The 20266-nt window shown below is 40.4% G+C and overlaps 1 protein-coding gene and 1 long non-coding RNA gene across 11 annotated transcripts in view; one reads left to right on the top strand and one right to left on the bottom strand.

Annotated features, from left to right (window-relative positions):
* KIAA1217 (KIAA1217 ortholog) overlaps positions 1-20266 on the top strand; it is a 534607-nt gene that overhangs the window by 437685 nt on the left and 76656 nt on the right. For 9 of the 10 annotated variants that reach the window (XM_075827545.1, XM_075827547.1, XM_075827544.1 and 6 more), the window contains one exon: positions 6236-6329. In XM_075827545.1, the coding sequence (XP_075683660.1) occupies positions 6236-6329 (94 nt within the window). Of the gene's footprint in view, positions 1-5522; positions 5771-6235; positions 6330-20266 lie in introns of those variants that run through there. The other variant, XM_075827549.1, reaches the window with a different exon arrangement.
* Positions 16357-18085, bottom strand: LOC142652097 (uncharacterized). The gene is made up of 3 exons (XR_012847769.1): positions 18044-18085; positions 16905-16987; positions 16357-16719 (listed from the first exon to the last, which is right to left on the bottom strand). It is a non-coding gene; the product is annotated as an uncharacterized LOC142652097 (long non-coding RNA).

The following is a 20266-nucleotide window of genomic DNA, read 5'->3' as shown; positions in this document are numbered from 1 at the left end:
TGCATATTACGCACCATTTTCTGCAGTAAAAAACGCAGGAAATGGTGCAGTTTTTCCACAGCGGAATTACTGCTAGTTTCTGCGGAATTGCTGCAGCAATTCTGTTACGTGTGGACAAGCCCTTAGACTCATTCTGCAACTTGAAGCCCTTAGACTCATCGCAAATGAAGAAGCAAATATAATGCATATTTGCTAATGCTGAATTTCCACTTTAAGAACATTTAGGTAAAGAAAATACTTCCTAACTAATCCCCACAGCTGCTCAGCTTCATTCCTTAAATATGTCCTTGTGATGACCTTTACCCTAATGTTGGCCAAAAATAGTCACCAGCATGTCAGCCACTCTCACTGGTCACTACCTGGGTCTAAAGAAGAGGGTCCTATGTATAGTCTGTAAGTGTGCATCCAGAACGATACTAAAGGGTCATGTATAACATTGCATGGTATTTTACATTCTCTGCAACTGGAGGGGGCGACTCTGTTCACACTGACATCATGGGTTCCGTTATTATAGGAGCCAAGATGGATATGACAGTGAAATAGATCCTAACAAATCCTGTTGACTTTATCTCTGCTCATGCTACCGTCATGGCTTCTGTTCTTAAAGGAGATATGACCGATATTAATTATAATAGGGTCCATCAGGTTTTTCCCAGGGTTCTAGTGTTTTTGATGACAAGAATAGCGCTGCAGACTATTCTTGCTTTCACTCTGTAACCCAATCAGAACACAACGACAAATTGAACAGAACTCAACAACCGGTCTGTTAGGTTTCCATTTTTTTTCAAGGAAAGGATAGATCTATGATACGCAGATTACACTATTGTGGCCATCAGAGAATAGATACCTGATGTAATGAACCCTTACGCCAATGTGAATGTAGCCTTAACAGTTCTAGTTTGTCGTATTTGTACTCTATTTATTAACGCTTGTAATGGCATTTCGTAAATAGTTTAATAAATTTGGTGAATGTCATATTTTGTAACAAAAATCAAGTCCATACATGTTATAAGCTATTGACAGAAAATAAAGTCTTGTTTTGATTATATTTTTAATTCATCAATTAATAAGAGGCTGAAAGTGTGGATATGAATCACTACACTTGGCGAAACAGTTTTGTTTGTTTTTTTAATTAAAATTTCAAAACAATGTGGTAATAGTTCAAAGTTTCCCTCCCCTTTATCCTGGTCCTGTATTTTTTACTGCTAAACTTATTACTTGGGAGAGGGGGTGTTGTTTGTGTTTGCCATGTCACAATGTTTTTGGCATTAGATTACATGGCCCATGAGCATCTTGTGACATCCCCTCTTTCTATACCCTAAAGAGAGCCCACGTACAGCTCAGTGAGATCATTGCTATTGCTCAGGCCTGTCCATGGACATCTGGACACATCTACACCCTTGCCAAGAGGAATGAAAATAATGCTAAAATTTAGAAGCATAATAATAAACTGAATCTTTTTTTACTATTTCATAATAAATTCACAAATTTTTTTAAATCATAAGAAGCAGTCGGTATCTGTCACCAGAAAGATTCTTTAAGGTTAGAACATTTATAGGCTTCTTGAACAAAGAGGAATTCATCTGCACCCACTAAACTTTGCCTGAGTCTCTGATGAGGGAACCAATGTTTTTCATTTTTCAAAATCTGTGCTTCTTGGTCAATCAGATGAGCCAAGTTGGCTCAGTTGTCTGCTCCTCCAGGCTCTATAGAATAATTGTCCAAGAGGAATTAGGCTCTATAAGGAAGGAAGGAAGGAAGGAAGGAAGGAAGGAAGGAAGGAAGGAAGGAAGGAAGGGGGAACAAGGGACAGATGAAGTAAGGAAGGAAATTAAGGAGGAAAAGGGGAAAGGAATTAAGAAAATGAAGGAAGAAAGAGAAAAAGGAAGGAAAGAAGGAATGAAGGAAATGAGGAAAAAGGGAGAGCTAAAGTAAGAAAGAACATAAAGGAAGAAAGGAATTAAGGAAGATAGGGTAACGACGAAGGAAATGTGGAAGGAGGGATAGATGAAGTAAGGAAGGAAATTAAGGAAGAAAGGTGGAAAGAAATGAATAAAAGGAGGAAATTATTTCTGTACTTCTTCAGGCTAAAAATAGAATAAATAACCAAGAGAGTGATCAGGAAAGGAAGAAAATAAGGAGGGAAGATAGGAACAAATGGGGGAGGGTGGAAGGAACGGAGGGAGCAAAAGGAAGGATGGGAGAAAAGAAAGGGAAAGAGGGAGGTAGGAAATTAAGTAAAAAAGGGGGAAAGGGGGAGGAAGTAAGGGAACGATTTCTGTACTCCTTCAGGCTGTATAGTATGAATATCATAGAGAGATCAGGAAGAGAGAAAGGGAAGAAAGGATTTCAGTGTGAACAATTAAATACAGGTGCTGCATATAAACCTAATTTTCTAAGTTTTGTTATAAGTTCTGTAAGATCCCGGCACCTGTCATGAAGTAAATAGTATAGGACCATTCTTTACACTCTCACCAAGTTTAACTATCTCAATATAATTATTCTAAAATTACATGGGATGATAGGTTACAGAAAATCTTCCCCTATGTATCATATACTGAGATTCAGGACATTGTGTTGGTTTTAACACAAAGCTCCTCATTCTCTCCGCAGAAACGTTCTTGCCTGACCTCAGTACCATGTAATATTTAATGAACACCGTCTAATCTCCTCTACAAGTTTCCACTAGTTGGTGCTGAAAAGAATTTGTCTTTGTATTGCAGGTCTGACTGAGCCAAATAATCTGTTTTATTTCAATTCTTGTTTAAATTCCCATAGGGGAAATCTGGATGTAAAGCACAAGCTGCACTGTGAATTGCGTCGTGTACGGTACTTTGTAACATTTTCACAGATTTCTGTATAAAAGATTTCATATCTTTATCAGAGCAAAAGTTACTTAATATCGTCTAGAGTTGATTTAAGCAATCTTTCTCTTCTCAGCAGTCACTGCGCTGCTGTGTAACAGTTTGCACCTTTGTACAGCAGAAAGCAGCTGACTGCAGCGTTCGCCAATCGTCAGCAAAATGTTACTTAGTTGTCAGCTATCAGAAAAATGTAAAAATTGGCAAAAAAATAAAATAAAAATCAGATCACGTTCCAGCATTGTAATGGTATGTAAGGCTATAACTGATTTTTCGAATTTGTAAGCAGAATTTCTATAAGCCTTACATGTAATAATAATATAACAATAATGTTTCAGGAGCTGAGACCCCCTATTGATTCCCTGAGCAATGGGGTATTGGCATCCTGTAAATGACCCCTTTGGCTCTGAATGGCCTTTGCACTCCCATTTATGTATAGAAACCCACTGATTTAGGTGGAGCCGTGCCACACATTCGTGATCTTTGCTCCTTTGCAATGTATTAGTGGCTACCAAAGTGCAAAGTTAGAAGCCAATTAAAGCCAGAGATATCCATATCTGAGCGCCAATAACACAGTGTATGGTCAACGTTATTTTCTAGGATATATCGGGCTATTGTCCCTATAACATATTTATGAAACAACATATGTACTTCACACATGTCTACATTTAGGAGAATACAGATAGGCAAAGTCAACATATCACCCATTTTTCCACTAGGACTTTTCCAAATTAAACACCCCATGAAAAAAAACTACTCTGAGATTTATGTAAAGCATGAAGATTCTAAGGTAGAGTGGGAGCGAGAGGAGTAACAGAACTGCAGCACAGGAGAAGTCCTTCTCTTCAAATCTCAAAGCAGTGCTTCCAGGGAAAAAAAGCCTCAGTAATAGGGTGCTATATGGAGGCTTCATACAGTGGCTCACAGAGTGCCTATGTCCATGGACATTACTACAAGAGTAAAGCAGATACAATGGGGACCAACAACTAAGGGGGTCCATCTCACACAGAGGTAAAGTGCAGTTAGTGATAACTATGGATCATGAAAGAGGGCTATAGAACCGAATGGGGTTTCATTTAAAGTTTTGCTATAGAGCCTCATGGTTACCTGTTGCATCGCTACTATTTGCATTATCCCTTTGCATCATCACTATTTGCATTATTTCAGTGCTTTGACATTACTGAAATATATCTGTACTTTGACATCACTGTGTGCATTATGCCTACATTGTGAAATTTGTGGGAGTTTTTTTTATGCATGATGATGATTTTGTGTCCTTTATTCCTGTGTTATGATGATCATGTGCATTATCTCTGTATAGTAACATCAGTGTATGCGCTATTCTTGTGTTGTGACATCACTGTTTTTATAATGTGTGTGCTGTTACGGAGTAGCTCCTTGCACTCTGACATCACAGTGTGCATTATACTTGTATTATCCTTGTACTGTGACATCACTGTGATCATAATTCCTGTGCTGTAACATTGAGTAAATGATCTTCTACTGTGACATTACCATGAGTATCTCTGTGCTTAGTCATCACTGTGTACGGTAACCCTGTACTGTGACTTCATTGTGTGAATTATCTCTATTCTGGAACATCACTGTGTGCATCATTCCTGTGTGGTGACATCACTGTGCACATTATCCCACTCTTGTGACATCACTGTGCACATGATTCCTGTTGTGTTGTAACCTTATTATGCTAATTATCCTTTTACTGAGACATTACCATGTGTGTTATCTATATGTTGTGAAACATTGATCACTTTGCACATTATCCTTGTGCATTTTGGATAGTCATAGGGTGAAGACCAAAATAATTATAAGCTTTTCATGTTCCATACTTGCCGTTAAAAGTAACCATATTGGAGTTGGGCCTTATTCTGAGTTTGCAATTATGGTTACTTGTTACACCCCTGCCTACGTCTCTGTAGTATGGAGCTGCAGGGATCACGTGTCACTTTGTACAGGACACGGCTTTACCATGTACTTCATCACTTAGACCATGCATATGGAAATAATAGAGCACCGTTGGAAGTGCATGGGGCCTTCACATTGCTTTTAGGGGTGAATACCTCCCACTTACGGCGCCAGACAAAGCATAATACAGTGGCACACAAGCCCCTGCAGCTACGGAGACACCAGGGACTAGGTGCGCCACCATACAGCCCCCTGCACATAGCTCTGCCCAGTGCATTAGGATTTAGAAATGTTATACCATAACATATATTGACTAATGATAAAATTAAAGCCCGCTGCCCAGTAGAGCTGACATTTATAGGGAAGAGTCTACTTCTCTTTTTAATTCACTCCTGGTTGCGGCTTAAAAAATGCACCAAAAAAACTGCACCAAAACTGCACTGTATGAATACACCCTAATGTTCCTACTATAGCTCATCACAGAAAGTAATCTAAATCTATAATGGTTTCAATGAATGCAATTTAGCATGTAACTTGTAGCTGATAACTAGGAGGGACAGCATTTACCATTCTAAATCTGGAAACTCCTTTTTAAAGCACCAAAATAAGACCAGCCCAAAACATTCTTCTTTCCTTTTTTGCTTCCCTTGAACATAATCTCCCTGGTTAAGCTCAACCCACAAAACTCTGTTTCTGCACCTGGAGCAATGGAATTCAGCCCTCATTTAGAAAGCGTCCTAATTCACTGGCTCGTATCTGAGAAGGAATGTCTTTCCTGAAGGCGTTTGAAGAAAAGCTATAGACATCTTTTTTTCTTTTATTATTTCTTTGTTCCTTTTTTTTTTTTGGAGCTGATTAAATTTTTACACTGGAAAATCCGTCCAATTGTTTCGCAGCAGTTGAAGTTATTTGTACAGTTGGGTTTCTGCTGGATGTCTGGAAGCTGTAATGCAAGACGGAGATAGAGATTGTAGAGCACGCTCAGTGTAAGTTGGTTTGTACAGATCTGGTCTCTATGATATTATTACAGCCTAGTGTACGGCTTTTCAGAACAAAGGCCGGCTTGTGTTATCCGCTGCTGTACATTGCTCCGATAAGTTCTTATGTGTCTCCTGTGTTTGCTTTCAATGGGCAGAGACATTTAAATATTAACCAAAGCTGGGTTGAGTTTATGGTTAAATGCTTTTATATTTCTCTTCCTGACTTGGCTTCAGTCTGCTGATTCCCATTACCTGATTCCACAGGGTGTGGAGCTATTTGTGTAGAACAGAAGTTCTCGTAAAGTCAAAGGGCGGCGAATTTCAGGGGGTTTCTCTCTATTTCTGGGATCATTTATGTTAATGTCGTTTTGTCGTCTGTGTCCATTGTCTCCTGGAAAATGAGGTGAAATTGGAACGGGACACGTCTAAAGCCTTTTCATCTGCAACAGATATTCATGTTTATGTTTCTAGGAATATTCAAGACAGATCCTTCCTGAAGGTTTACAATAAAGACCCAGCTCATGCCTTCAACCACACTCCCAGGACGGTCAATGGAGACGTAAGGGTAAGTGTCTCCTTAATCCTCATTAACTCTTCATGCTATTCTTGAATGTTACCTGTGCTGCGTTGACCCAAGCTTTTTCATACAGAAGTGACTGATAATAATAATGTTTACGTAGAATTTTACATAGGCCTATGAGTGGTTTAAGGGACACTTATCCTAAACTCATCTACACATATGTATTTAAATGATTCCGGATGTTTTTAGAACTGGACATATGTGAGGTAAAGTAGTGATCATGGGTCAGACATTTTTCTGGACTTCCATAAATGTCAGATAGATGCGAGTCCCACCTTTTGGGATCCGCAACTATCTCTAGAATGGAGCCCCCTAAACCCTGTTCTACCTTTCTCAGTTCCTGAGGCCTCCGACCATGTAATCAGTAAAAAGCGTATCTCGCTGAGCTACGCTGTTTTCGTAATTTCCAACCATGAAGAAGCCCGGGAGGCAGCGGGAGCCGAGAAAGATAGAACAGGTTTTAGGGGGCTCCGTTCTAGAGAGAAGTGCGAGTCCCAGAGGTGGGATCCGCATCTGTCGGACATTTATTGCATATCCTGTGGATATGTCATAATTGTCCCTGATGGACAAACCCCTTTAAAGCCATTTTGTTGGGAATATAGTGGAAGATCTTTTGTTCCTGTATGTTGCAATGTTCACTTCTCTTAAATTTGTTGAAAAACAATATAAAACTATAACTAATGGGAGCTCTACCTGAGAGATTATGTAGTAAAGCCGGAGAATAAGGTTGGATGAGCACCAAAGAGCATTATCTGTAATTTATTGGGATATTCTGTAGGCTCCGTTGTGGGATCAGATGTGCGGTTATTATTATGACAATTTCTGGCTGTATTTGTCATACCTTTATATATTGTATCTATGATGTTCTATGTTTTATGTTGCATATTGTACATCCATGGGTCAGTTTAGCTCCTTGGTTGCTGTGATTACTTTTCAGACCAGATGCATTCACGTGTAGAAGGTGGCAAAGGGGACAAAACTGCCCCCTCATTTGTACAGATTTCTTTTATATCTGTATGTTTATGAATGTATTTACAAAAAATAACTTGATATTGTTAGGTATTCGATTAGTCGCCCCTTAGTGGTTGCCCATTAAAGCAGAACCCAAGTATAATGACTATTTCTGATGATTCATTCACCTCTTTTCCTTTAAAAAAAACAAAACTTTTGCCACAGGTATCGGAAATGCTGTTGTTTTAATTACTATACTTTATGTGTAAAGCACTGACATATACAGATGATGTATTCGTTATTTTATGTTATATTATAGGACATTATATTGTATTATATGAGTCTCCCCAGTAAGAAAGATTGAGTTTATCTCCGGATTCCCAATACTCCTACTGTCCCATACATTGGGAAAGTTGGTATCCTAAGGCCTTATTCACACGAATGTGTCAGTTTTGTGCGTGTAAAAAAACGCTGCATATTTCTTGCATTGCAGTTCCGTGTGACATCCGTGTACGGTGCGTGTCTACATTTTTTATGCGCGTATGTCATCCGTATGTCAGGCGTTTTTTATGTCAGCAAAATAAACTGAAGGAGGTGAAAAACGCATGGCACACGGATGTGCGTCCGTGTGCTGTCCGTGATTTTCATGCACCCATTGACTTCAATGGGTGCGTGATGCGCAAAAAATGCACAAGTATAGGACATGCAGTGAGTTTCACGCAGCGGACACACGCTGCGTGAAAAACACAATGTCTGAATGGCCCCATTGAATTGCATAGGTCCGTGTGACGGCCGTTGTTTTTAACGCGCGTAACACGGACGTGAAATACGCTCGTGTGAATAAGGCCTTACTTTGTGAATGTACTTTCAATGAATCTAAGTACAAGCCAAGTGAATAAATTCTTACATTGTGTTCTCTTGGCTGACAGATCGCAGGATCAGGTGATCGGGTGGATCACTTTGCTCATCTCTAGTTACTGTATAATATAATGTTTACATATTTTAGTGGAAGACAACATTATTAAAGGATTTTTTTGCACCATATTTCTAGGTTGTGCTGTAACTTACTGATCAGTGGAAGTTCAACCTCCACTGGTCCCTAGACTGGATGTGTCTCAGCCTCTTTGCTATTTTCTTTGCACAGTGCTGCTCTTGACCAGTCGCACCGCCAATAAAAGCAACACAGCACCTATTCAAGTAAATACAGTTGTGTAGCAGTACCGATATGGTACAGAACCGGTTGTGGCGCTGTACAGATAAAAAATCAGATTGGGCTGCTTCCTTCTAGTGATTGGTTGAAATCCCAGAGGTTGTATTTTGTTGACTACACATCACACTATATTAGTACCTTTAGGCCCTGTTCACACGGCAAAAATTTTGCAGTGGAACCCGCCTCGGATTCCTCCGCTGCAAAATTTTTCCTTCCATGTATTTCAATTGGAGTTGGACGCTTCTTTTTCCCGCTAGCTGATTTTTTCACTAGTGGGAAAAAGAAGAGTACTGCTCGATCTTCGGGTGGATTCTGCCCAAACCTCCCATGGAAGTCAATGGGAGAAGGAATCTGTGACGGATTTTGGGGCGGGTCCCGCCAAGCAAAATCCGAGGTGTGAACAGGGCCTTAAGTGGCGTTGTGTGATACTTTGTGAACAATTTATTGCACAGAAATAAAGATGAGTTATATAAGAATGTATCTAATCATTAGTGGGAACGTTTCTAAAGGTGTCTAGTCACAATCACGCTCTTCAGAAGTTACTTATAATCAAACTTCTATTCTAGTACCATGGTTGGTTAATGCTCTTCAGCCATGTCTGGTCATCTTCTATGTGAGTGATAGAAACATATGCTCTGGGAACACCACAGACTTTATGATGCATTATGCATTTCATCATGTCTGTAATTTGATACAGACTGGTTGCTAGGCACATGCTACATGACAACCCTACAGTAAAGGTTGTGGATGTTAGAAACTGCATCCATAGCAACCAGTCAGTTTTAAATTAAAATAGGCTGTAGTAGTTATGCCCACATTCATCCCAGCCTGCCGTATATATCAGATTTCTCTAAAAGTAAATGTAGGTTGAAATAACTTTCAGAAACCTATTTAGTTTATTTTATTGCAAGTTTATCATTCTTTTTCCCAGGTTTGGATATTACAGAAGTGTTTTTACATTTAGGTGTCTTTGTCTCTTTAAAGCAGTTCAGGTAATTACACCTGTTACGCAGGTGTCTACACCCACCCTGACTCTAGATAAACACTCTGTCCGTTCTGTTATCAGCTGATTCATGCGTTCTCTATGCTGTTGTACACGCAACAGATGATGTCAATGTATGAACTCTTAGTTTATTATAACATGTGGTCCTCTTCGTGTTACCCCTGAAGTCATCCCTTTTTGAAAAAAAATATAGGTAGAAAAAAAGTAGCAAATTTTGTTGCTCGCTAGTTTTACGCAGAAAAATTTTAACTTTTCACTCCTCTCGACACTTTTGAAAAGAGGTTTGAAAAGTAGGTGGGGTTAGATGGAGGGGTGTGGCTACCAGAGGGTAAATTCTAGCGCAAATCTACTCCTGCTCATAGTAGGCGTAGATACAAATTTCTGGTTCATGGATAGCCAAAGATGCGTCAGATTTATTAAGAGGTGTGCGCCTCTTAATAATTTTGGTACATTATACACCAACGAAGTCTAGATTAAGTAAATCTGTTTCTATGTGCCAGTTGTACTAGTTTCGAGTTTCTTCTTAATCAACAGGAATACCATGTATCTCATTCTAACCTATGTAATATAACGACCCATACATATCATAGAAGCTGACCTTTAATAGGTAACTACACAAAAGTATATTGTTCCCCCATTGTTTTTGGTGTATGCTTATTCTGTCTGTACAGCCCTAATCTTTTCTCAGGCATTCATGAGACCTCACAATGACAACTATAGAGATTAGATAACCATTAGCTGCAATTCCCCTAAATGTACATATTATTTAATAGGTTGTGGCAGAGTAGCATTTGCCAGACACCTTTGGAACCGTTTTTCCCTGCCGGCGGCCCTCGGTCTTCCTGGCTCCCTAGTCATTAGATTGAGGGTTTTATTTTTAATTAGTTGTAGATATCTATTCGATTCACTTAACCAAAGCCTTACAATTATACTTGTTCCTCAGGTAGGGGTCATAGTGGAGCTTTTATCCATTTTTAATATAATACCAGACATTACTGAAGATACAAGTATATGGTATTTTGGAATATTTTGGCACTAACATGTTGTGGGTCGTCTAAGATTCTTGTCCTGATAGCATTCATACAGTGGCGGATTAAGTAGACCATAGGCCCTGGGCAGTTACCCAAACTTGGGCCCCCCTTCCGCACCGCCGCCCTGCAGCGCCATAACTATTTTTAACACTATCTTTTTGGGCAAGCATTAACAAATGGGTGTTACGATTCCCCTTGTCACAGGGCTGTGTCCCTACATAATGACAGTATCACACTGTGCTGGCCCACACATCCTCCTGACAAGGGGAATTGTCTATCAGTCCTGGATTGCAGAAAGACTTTTTGTGAAATACAAGTATTTCCTATAATAAACATGTCAAGAGAGGTGACAGATTCTCTATAAATCTAGTGACTCACAGGTGACTATTTCTCAGATTCTAGTAGTTTTTTTTTCCTCTTTTCTTCTCCATCCGGTCCAGAGCTCATGACGACTTCTCCCGGCCATGATCCATTGCTGCAGAATTTGCCACTCAGATGTCTTCGGTTCCACACTTTTCCAACATTTCCACACCTATAAACGAAAATAAAATTATCATGGTGCCACATATTGTGCCCCTAAATATAATAGCACCAAACACAATAATATAATAATACCATACACTGTAAAACACCACTTACACACAATCCCCTGTACATGGTGCCACACACAGCCCTTGTAGATATTACATACCCCCATAGATAGCACCACACACAGCCCCCTGTAGATATCACACATCCCCCCTATAGCTAGCACCACACACATCCCCCCGTAGAGAGCATTACACACAGCCCCCTATAGATAGCACCATACAGCCCCCCTGTAGAGAGCGCCACACAGCCCTTCCCCTTTTGTAAATAGTGCCACAGAGCCCCACCTGTAAAGAGCGCCACACACATACCGCTGTGGATAGCGCTACACAGTCCCCCCTTGTATATAGTGCTACACAGCCCTCCCCCTTTGTACATAGTGTCACACAGCGCTCCCCCTTATATATAGTGTCACACAGCGCTCCCCCCTTTGCATATAGGACCACACAGAACTCCCCCTTGCATATAGGCCCACTTAGCGCTCCCCCTTGTATATAGGGCAACATAGAGCTCCCCCTTGTATATAGTGCACACAGCACTCCGTTCCTTTGTATATAGTGCCACACAGCGCTCCCCTTCCCCCCTTGTATATAGGGTCACACAGCACCCCCCCTTGTATATAGTGTAACGGAGAGCTCCCCCTTGTATATAGTGTCACAGAGCACTCCCCCCCCCCCCTCCTTGAATATATACACAGCGCTACCCCCACCTAAAAAAAATATATATTTTACTTACCTTGCCCCGTTACTGCGGCGGCCGCTCCAGCTGTGAATCCTCTGGACTAGACGCATGCGCAGACCGGCGTGATGCAGTACCTCATCACGCCGGCCTGCGCAGGGAGTCTTCCCAGCACCTTATAGGCTAACGTGGCCTGCAGCCTATAATATTCATTAGTATCTGAGTCCTGAGGACTCAGATACAAATTAATGTGGCTGCCGCTAGCACCGGGGCCCCCTCCGGTGCTAGCAACGCCACCGGGCATAAGGGGGCCCGTGCGGTCATGTGTGGTTCGGGCCCTAATGATGATCCACCACTGCATTCATATATCCTGTACCAGGGGAGTAACTATAGGGGGTTCAGAGGTTGCAGTCATATTGAGAGTAGTACTGTAAATGACAAATGATCGTTTTGCTATCCGTGTTATCAATTATGTATTGGGGTCCAGAAGACCGTAGTTATGTCTCTGTCTTGCTTCTTCGGTTATCGTCTTTATAGCATATTCACAGAAATGTGATTAAAAAACAACATGCCTTACCTTTATTTTCAAGCATTTATTTCTAGGGCTGACTTCTATATTGATTTCTATTAAGCCCAAGAAAGAGAAAAAGCTAGCTACTTCCTCCTTCACTGATGCCACCATTAAACAATACTTCACAGTGTTTGTTGTTCTTAATTTTATAAAACAGGAAACTTGCAAAACGACAGGCTGTACATAATATAAAGTATGTCTGACATATAATCTCAAAAATCTCAAAAATTCGGTCACTGATACCAGATCATGTTTCACAATCTACAAACATAAAATCAGGCGTGTTTCTGCACATTGAGAGGGATAGGAGAGAGAAATTTATTTTTCTGACTGTCAATGAGATAAGGGCACAGGGGAAGACCTCTTGGTGGCCGGGTGATTGATAAAGCAGCACAATAAGGGCTGGAATGGCTGTGAGTGTAGCTGTCAGACAGCTACTTCCTGTGCAAGAAAGCAATGGCAGGAGGTCTGGAGTAAAAACCGCTACATACAATATTCACACACATTCACATTCATTTTTTGCACCTTGCAAAATGAATTTGTAGACACTTCTATTATGATCTCTCATATTAAATAGAACATGGTTGGTAATTGATGAACTCCCTTGCTAACGTCCAGGGTAATGAGCTGTGATTTAGCCCATCTGGATCTATATACTGTATTCTTTCCCTTTATAGACTAATTTCAAATAAAAAATAGGCCACAGTCTGAATAATTATATAAATGACTGTATACGGTTTAAGTATCGCTGCGTTGAATCTTACGGTGTGTGCTTTAGGACAATGAATGTCTTCATTAGAACCACTTATCTGTCTGCAAGTAAATGTTATCTTATATTACAATAGCAAAACTGTGAGAGGAGAACAGAGAGCGGCTTGTCACTAGCGCTGTGGTATGCAGTACATGCCTAGATTAAATACATTTCTTTTTCGCTTCTGCTGAGATATTGAGGGATAGGGGGTGTTTTGAGCCTGTGAGAAGCCCCTGCACGTTACATGCGCCCAGCAGGCCTAGTGTGAGAGCCACTTGTCATGTGGAAGATGAAACACCTTTTGGAACCAAACAGAGGCCCTTTGAAATAGTAAATTTCATTGCGCACTCTTTCCAGCTTTACTTGAAACTATTCCAATATATCAGAGCAGCGTGTCTATCAAGCTTCACAGTGGATTCAGGTAAAAGTTTACTGGAAAAAATATATTTTTGGGGAATAGTAAATAATGATAACCAAAATAATATTTAGAATGTTGTGTCTGGAGCCCTGTGTGGGTTTAATTTACCTACCAGACTGACACCCTGCCCAAAACTGCACCCAAATATTCAATAATTTTAAGTCCAACATTCTGTGCCAATTTATTTCTTGATATATCTTCATAGCAATCTAAACTCTCATACAAAGATACAAAATAGAGCTAATAGATAAAAGGGAACTGAGGAGGTTACTGCATGCTGGTTTATTATAGAGTTTAATGTGTAAGGGTTTGCATCAAGCTATTAAGCTCCCCCTAGTGGTGGCTCCAGGCACACAGAATTTGATTGTTTGTCTCGATAGCTCTTCAGGGGGTGTGGAGCTCTGTTTCCGAAAAACTGAGCTCCAATTGTGCGAATGAAATATTAAGATATCAATTGGCACAAAATGTTGGACATATTTAGATTAAATAAACAAAACGGTATTTAAGGCTGAAGTGAACATTTTACCAGATTTCTTAAAGTGAGATGTATCGAGAACAGTAATCTAGTAGGTATTTAAATCAGTAGGGGGAATATATTAAGTCTAGCTTTTTAAACACCAGTTGTAAACTAATTTACATTGGGGAAAATGCACACCTGTTAATATATTTTGTACACCTGTTAATATATTTGGTGCTCTTTGGCTGTCTGTGCAACAGAAATGCAAATCTACGTCTGCTATGAGCAGCTGTAGATTTGTTCCACAATTTACGCCAGCTTTTGCCGTAAATTATGTTAAATCTGCTGTTCCCGCTTAGAACCCCTCTCCCTTCGGAAAGTGGCAAGAGAAGTAAAAAGTTGCAATTTTTTTTTAAAGGCTAGAAAACTGGCATAAACTTTTTGATATATTCTACCTAGAGTATACCGTATTGGCTACATGTTCAGAAAAGATCAAGTGAATAAATTCATAGCATCAGTTTAAAGGGTTTCTCTGCTTTAGACAACTCCTACTTAAACCTAGGTTTAAACTGATAACAAAGTGTCTCCCCTGCCGGGACCCCCAGCGATCAGCTATAATCTGTGGGGAAATTTGTCAGTAGGCGTTGTACATTTACCTGCACACAAGAGAATGGCGACAGCACACTGCAAACACTAATGCCACCTAAGTCACTAAATATAAATAAATATGCATTACTGCTAAATCTACTTACAATAGGGAGGTTCTTAGCGCTCATTTTAATCAAATTGTGTGAGCCCACCTGCCACGATAAGACTACCTCTATGAGGTGGGAACCTGCGCTGCACATACACCCAGAACTGGGACTAAACCTACATATATTTGGGGATAGTAGGAACCAGCATTAAACTAATTCAAATCACCCAGGGCAGAATGGGAGGAGTGCAAGATCAAAAAATGGAGGCAGTCACTAACCCCACATATATGAATCACAGAAACAACACATAAGTTTGAACAGCACATTCCAACAAAATGAAACAAAACGTGTATACAGGTGCAAGAACGCCTGAGACTGCAAATATACAGCACATAAAAAAAATGGCGACAGCACACCGCAAACGCTAATGCCACCTAAGCCACTATATATAAATAAATATGCATCACTGCTAAATCTAATTTTTTTACATTTATCTGCAGCGCTACCACAGGGGAAATTAGGCATTACACAGTGTCCATTCAAGTCAATAGGTTGCCTGTGTAATGCAGGACAGGACAGGCCGGAGAGGGAAAGATGAAATTTGCAACCACTGAGAAAGCTACCCCCCCCCCCCATTGAAAAATAATTATCTTTATAATATACTTACTTTTCAAATTCTACTTTATACGCCCACCTCCAGCCTCCTCAAAATGCACAAAATTGCGTACATGCTGTGTGCCAAATTTATTATGTGCTTTAGAGAATTTTACCCCTTCCTAAAAAGTTTTGAAAATGTCTAGAAAAAGGGGCATGGCTAAGAGGAGTCCTAAAATGCTCCACATTTATTAATGGCAAGTGCCATTTTTTAGGAGCAAAATGTTGACGTAAAGTACCCCAGCCATGAGGTGATGTAAGGAAAAATATATCTAACATGTCTAGAAGGATGCGCCAAATTTATCATATAACATGCACCACGGTGATAAATTTGGGGAAGCTTCTGCCTGTATGCTCTAACTTTAAGACAGTATTAATAAGTCTCCCCCATTGTGTCATAATGAGGTCACGTCCAACTTAAGATGTTGCGCCACTATGGACAAGAGGCCACCTTGGTCGCCAGGAAGCGAATGACTCTCATGGTCATGTGAAAAAAAATATTAAATGGGGCACAGGTTCATGAGGTTTTTATCTAGTCCAAAACCTCTCTAAGGCCCCTTTACGTGAAACCTACAGTTCCAACTTATCTCAGCCTACAGAATTTATATAAATTCGTCCATCAGCAATATCTTTTCCCCAAAAACCGCTATTTAGATTTATGAAATTCGGCATAGCTGAGGAGTTATGGTTATCATGGACAAAAAAAGGAAGAAAAAACAGAACCAAGATCCAGCGCTGGGTGTGCGTTAAAAAGGAACTCCTGTTCCAATTTTATTGGTATAACAAAGATAAAAATGATAGAACTATATGGAGTAGTTCTGTGGCAGAGTACAGGAATGAATGTTAGGTGAAGGATAGCAGTAAGCCCTGTTCAAATGTGCCTACGCGTTTCTGACACGTCTGTGTCCTTATTCATGGCATGCATGGACACCATGGCGCCATTACTCTTCATGCAGAATTGGTCTCAATTTTGGGTTGAGATGTCCATTCTGCAGTTCGGCAGTGTCATAGCTGGTCTTTTCTTTACCTGGGACAATGATTAAGTTTGCTGTCTCTGCTCTGTATCTTAACACCCTGGCAAAGACAGAGTGGCTTGTTGGCACCCTACGTGGCACCCAGCCCTCAGGGCACAGCTACACCGCTGGGTTAGAACTTTCTTTTTATAGTAGAAGATTAAAAGGTGTGAGGCAGACATTACTCAAATCTTGTCAGGTGTATATTGATCCCTCACAATGTACGGGGATGTGGGATAGACTTTCATAGGAACGTGCAAGCTCCATTGAGCAACTTCCTAACCACAGCTGGCAAAACGTTCCCAGAATGCTTACATAGTGCAATATATCAAAATATTCTTCAAGTTTGGTTTTACTGCAAAAAAAAGAAGAAACTATTGTACTGTAAACAAGACTATCCTCTGTATCCCTGTCTGCCCTCATCATATATTTAAGATATGTGTAATAATATGACAAGAATTCTGCCGTATTCCCAAGGTTATAGTATAAACCCATCCTTGTTCTCTCCTGTTATTGACCATATGCCAGAAACATGCTCACATTGTGTCTTGCTCTAATTTACCATTTCTTGGTTCACGTACATTACTCCAACGCCCTTCTACACAAACCGCAACAATAAATTCCTAGGAAAAAAAACGGCAAATATTGACTTCTGAAATAAAAAAGCAATTTAAAGAGGCTCTGTCACCAGATTGTGCAACCCCAATCTGCTATTGCAGCAGATAGGCGCTGCAATGTAGATTACAGTAACGGTTTTATTTTTAAAAAACGAGCATTTTTGGCCAAGTTATGACCATTTTCGTATTTATGCAAATGAGGCTTGCAAAAGTACAACTGGGCGTGTTGAAAAGTAAAAGTACAACTGGGCGTGTATTATGTGCGTACATCGGGGCGTGTTTACTACTTTTACTAGCTGGGCGTTGTGTATAGAAGTGTCATCCACTTCTCTTCAGAACGCCCAGCTTCTGGCAGTGCAGATCTGTGACGTCACTCACAGGTCCTGCATCGTGTCGGCACCAGAGGCTACAGATGATTCTGCAGCAGCATCGGCGTTTGCAGGTAAGTCGATGTAGCTACTTACCTGCAAACGCTGATGCTGCTGCAGAATCAAGTGTAGCCTCTGGTGCCGACACGATGCAGGACCTGTGAGTGACGTCACAGTGCTGCACTGCCAGAAGCTGGGCGTTGTGAAGAGAAGTGGATGATACTTCTATACACAACGCCCAGCTAGTAATAGTAGTAAACACGCCCCGATGTACGCACATTATACACGCCCAGTTGTACTTTTACTTTTCAACACGCCCAGTTGTACTTTTGCAAGCCTCATTTGCATAAATACGAAAATGGTCATAACTTGGCCAAAAATGCTCGTTTTTTAAAAATAAAAACGTTACTGTAATCTACATTGCAGCGCCTATCTGCTGCAATAGCAGATAGGGGTTGCACAATGTGGTGACAGAGCCTCTTTAACTCAGGTCTTTAAAGTAAAGCTCTACCCATGGATTCACTTTAAGGAACTGGATAGGTGATAAATGTTAAATCGGTGGGGGTCTGAGCACTGGTACACCTCCCGATCACTACAACAGGGTAATCTGGTCCCCCGTTTCCCCCAGTCGCACGATTGCAGCTATGAGATATTTGTAAGGTGCGAAGGTTGAGCAAGGGGCTGAAATACGCACTCTATTTAAAGTCTGTGGCACCGATGGAAACAGCGGTTGGTGAAGTCACAGCAGTCAAACCCCCACCGATCTAACATTTATCTCCTATCTAGTGGTGATGTCACACAAACTGTTTTGTGACATCACCACTGCTCTGCAGGAAATCATCAGAGCTCTACTATGGTTTGCATGGTTCTTCCACTTTGGATGATACCATTTTGTTAGAAGGGTCCCTCAAGAATAAGTGTACCACTGGGAGTCCCTCTGCTGGGACCCCCAGCGCTCAGCTGTAATCTGAGGGGGCCTGAAAGCAAGTGTTCAACTTCCACCACAGGAAAAATTTATTACTAAACCGTTCTCATTTAAATCAGTGGGCTCTCCAGTCTGGATATTACATGAGGGTCCTGAACAGGAGGGACTACTTCCCCTCTATGAACACAGAATTCCCTAATAGGGTATTTAAAAATAGATTTCTAAACATTGTTAATAGAACAATAATATTATAATATTTTCTTTAAAGTTGTATGGGTGTGGAGCTTCGTATTAGTATTGAATTATTTTTAAAAAAATTTGCAAGATTAAATTTGCAACATGAATATTTTCTCCTATAATGAGCATGAAGGGCTGCAGGGAATTCATATTCTCTGTCATTATCCTGCAAATCAGTCATCATAATAATTGCAGACAGAATTCTGCCTATGGAGCGGCAAACACAGTGTGTTGTAAACCGCTATAATGCTGGAACACAGTGAAGTATTGCATGGAGTCCTTTAAAATCAACACGTGTCCCGTTATTACAATGAATGCCGGTAGTCCTCCGGAGTAACCAGTCTTCATGTGATTCTCAGCTTTGGCTAAAAAAGTGGGGTCACGATGGGATTAATTTCAACGTTCCATCATTGGATGGTATAAAGAAACGCGCCTTACGATTTTAGCTGATCAAGTGAATTCATGTTGACTCATGTGGGCGGCTGGATTATCTGATGACTTTACGTCCTTGATACATGTGTAATTTTTAACTGGGGGAAACAGTTGTGGCCCTTGGAAATTTGCAATGCAGAAATTAAATAATTTTAGTTCAAAAGAGTTTTTATTCTCCAAAAGTAGTAAAACACATAAAAAAAACTACAAATATGTGGTATCATCGTAATCGCACCGACCCATAGAATAAAGGTAACATGATATTTACGCCGCACGGTAAACGGCGTAAATGTAAAATGTATAGAAAGATGGCTACATTTCTGGGTATTTTTTATATCCCCCCCCCACCCAAAAAAAGTTAATAAATGTTAATAAAAAAATTCTATATACCCCATTAAAAAATACAACTCATCCCGCAAAAGATATGTCCTCATACAGCCATGTCCACGTGAAAATAAAAACGTTATCGCTCTTTGAATTTGACAATGGAAAAACAAAAAAAACTGCTTGGTCATTAGGGCCCCGAATTCAATCAGGGGGAAGGGGTTAATGGGATATCTAGTTAAATTACTTGATGTTCTTTATTTTAGATGAAATCTATGCCAAGAACAGAACCTGCTAAATTAGGTCATCTGTGAGATACCAAAACAAGGGCACAGTAGTGGGCACAACTACTCCCACTAAATGACATCCTGAACTGCCAACTGGGGGGCTGAAATGAATTGCCCCTATAAGCTCATGCAGTTTATGTTCACTATTGAGCCCTCTTGGTCAGTCTGAAGCAGAAAATGGGCTTATATGGATCCGCACCCATTAGAACTGGTTTGGTTGTTTCATGTTCTATTATATTTACACCAGATCTCCTTCAGGTTGTCAGGCAGTCATCATGCAACATGATCAGGGATTGCAGGAGCAGGATCTTGCTAGAGATATCTTGAGCAGATACAGGGCATATTATCTTTTTTTTTCTCTGCCCTCTTTTTGTTGCACAATGCACCCAGCCGCCATGTCATACATCCATTATACATTAAATGTATATTCAGTAGTTATCACAGATTGTGTATACTACCTGGATAACATAAGCATTTACGTTGCATAGAGAGTAGAGAAATCACAGGCACGTTCCAAGCAGCATTCTGCATAATTTTGACTCTAGCTTTAGACCTGAATAGAGAAGAAACCATGATAAACGGGTATATTCACACGGCTTATTTTCTGAAAAATCGGAAGCAGAACGCCTCCAAACATCTGCCCATTGATTTCAATAAAAAACAGCATTCTGTTCCGATGGGCTGTTTTTTTATGCGCGTAAAAAAACGGCCA

The sequence above is a fragment of the Rhinoderma darwinii genome, chromosome 5 (genome assembly GCF_050947455.1).
Source record: "Rhinoderma darwinii isolate aRhiDar2 chromosome 5, aRhiDar2.hap1, whole genome shotgun sequence".
NCBI lineage: Eukaryota > Metazoa > Chordata > Amphibia > Anura > Rhinodermatidae > Rhinoderma > Rhinoderma darwinii.
This window is presented reverse-complemented; position numbering and strand designations above follow the sequence as displayed.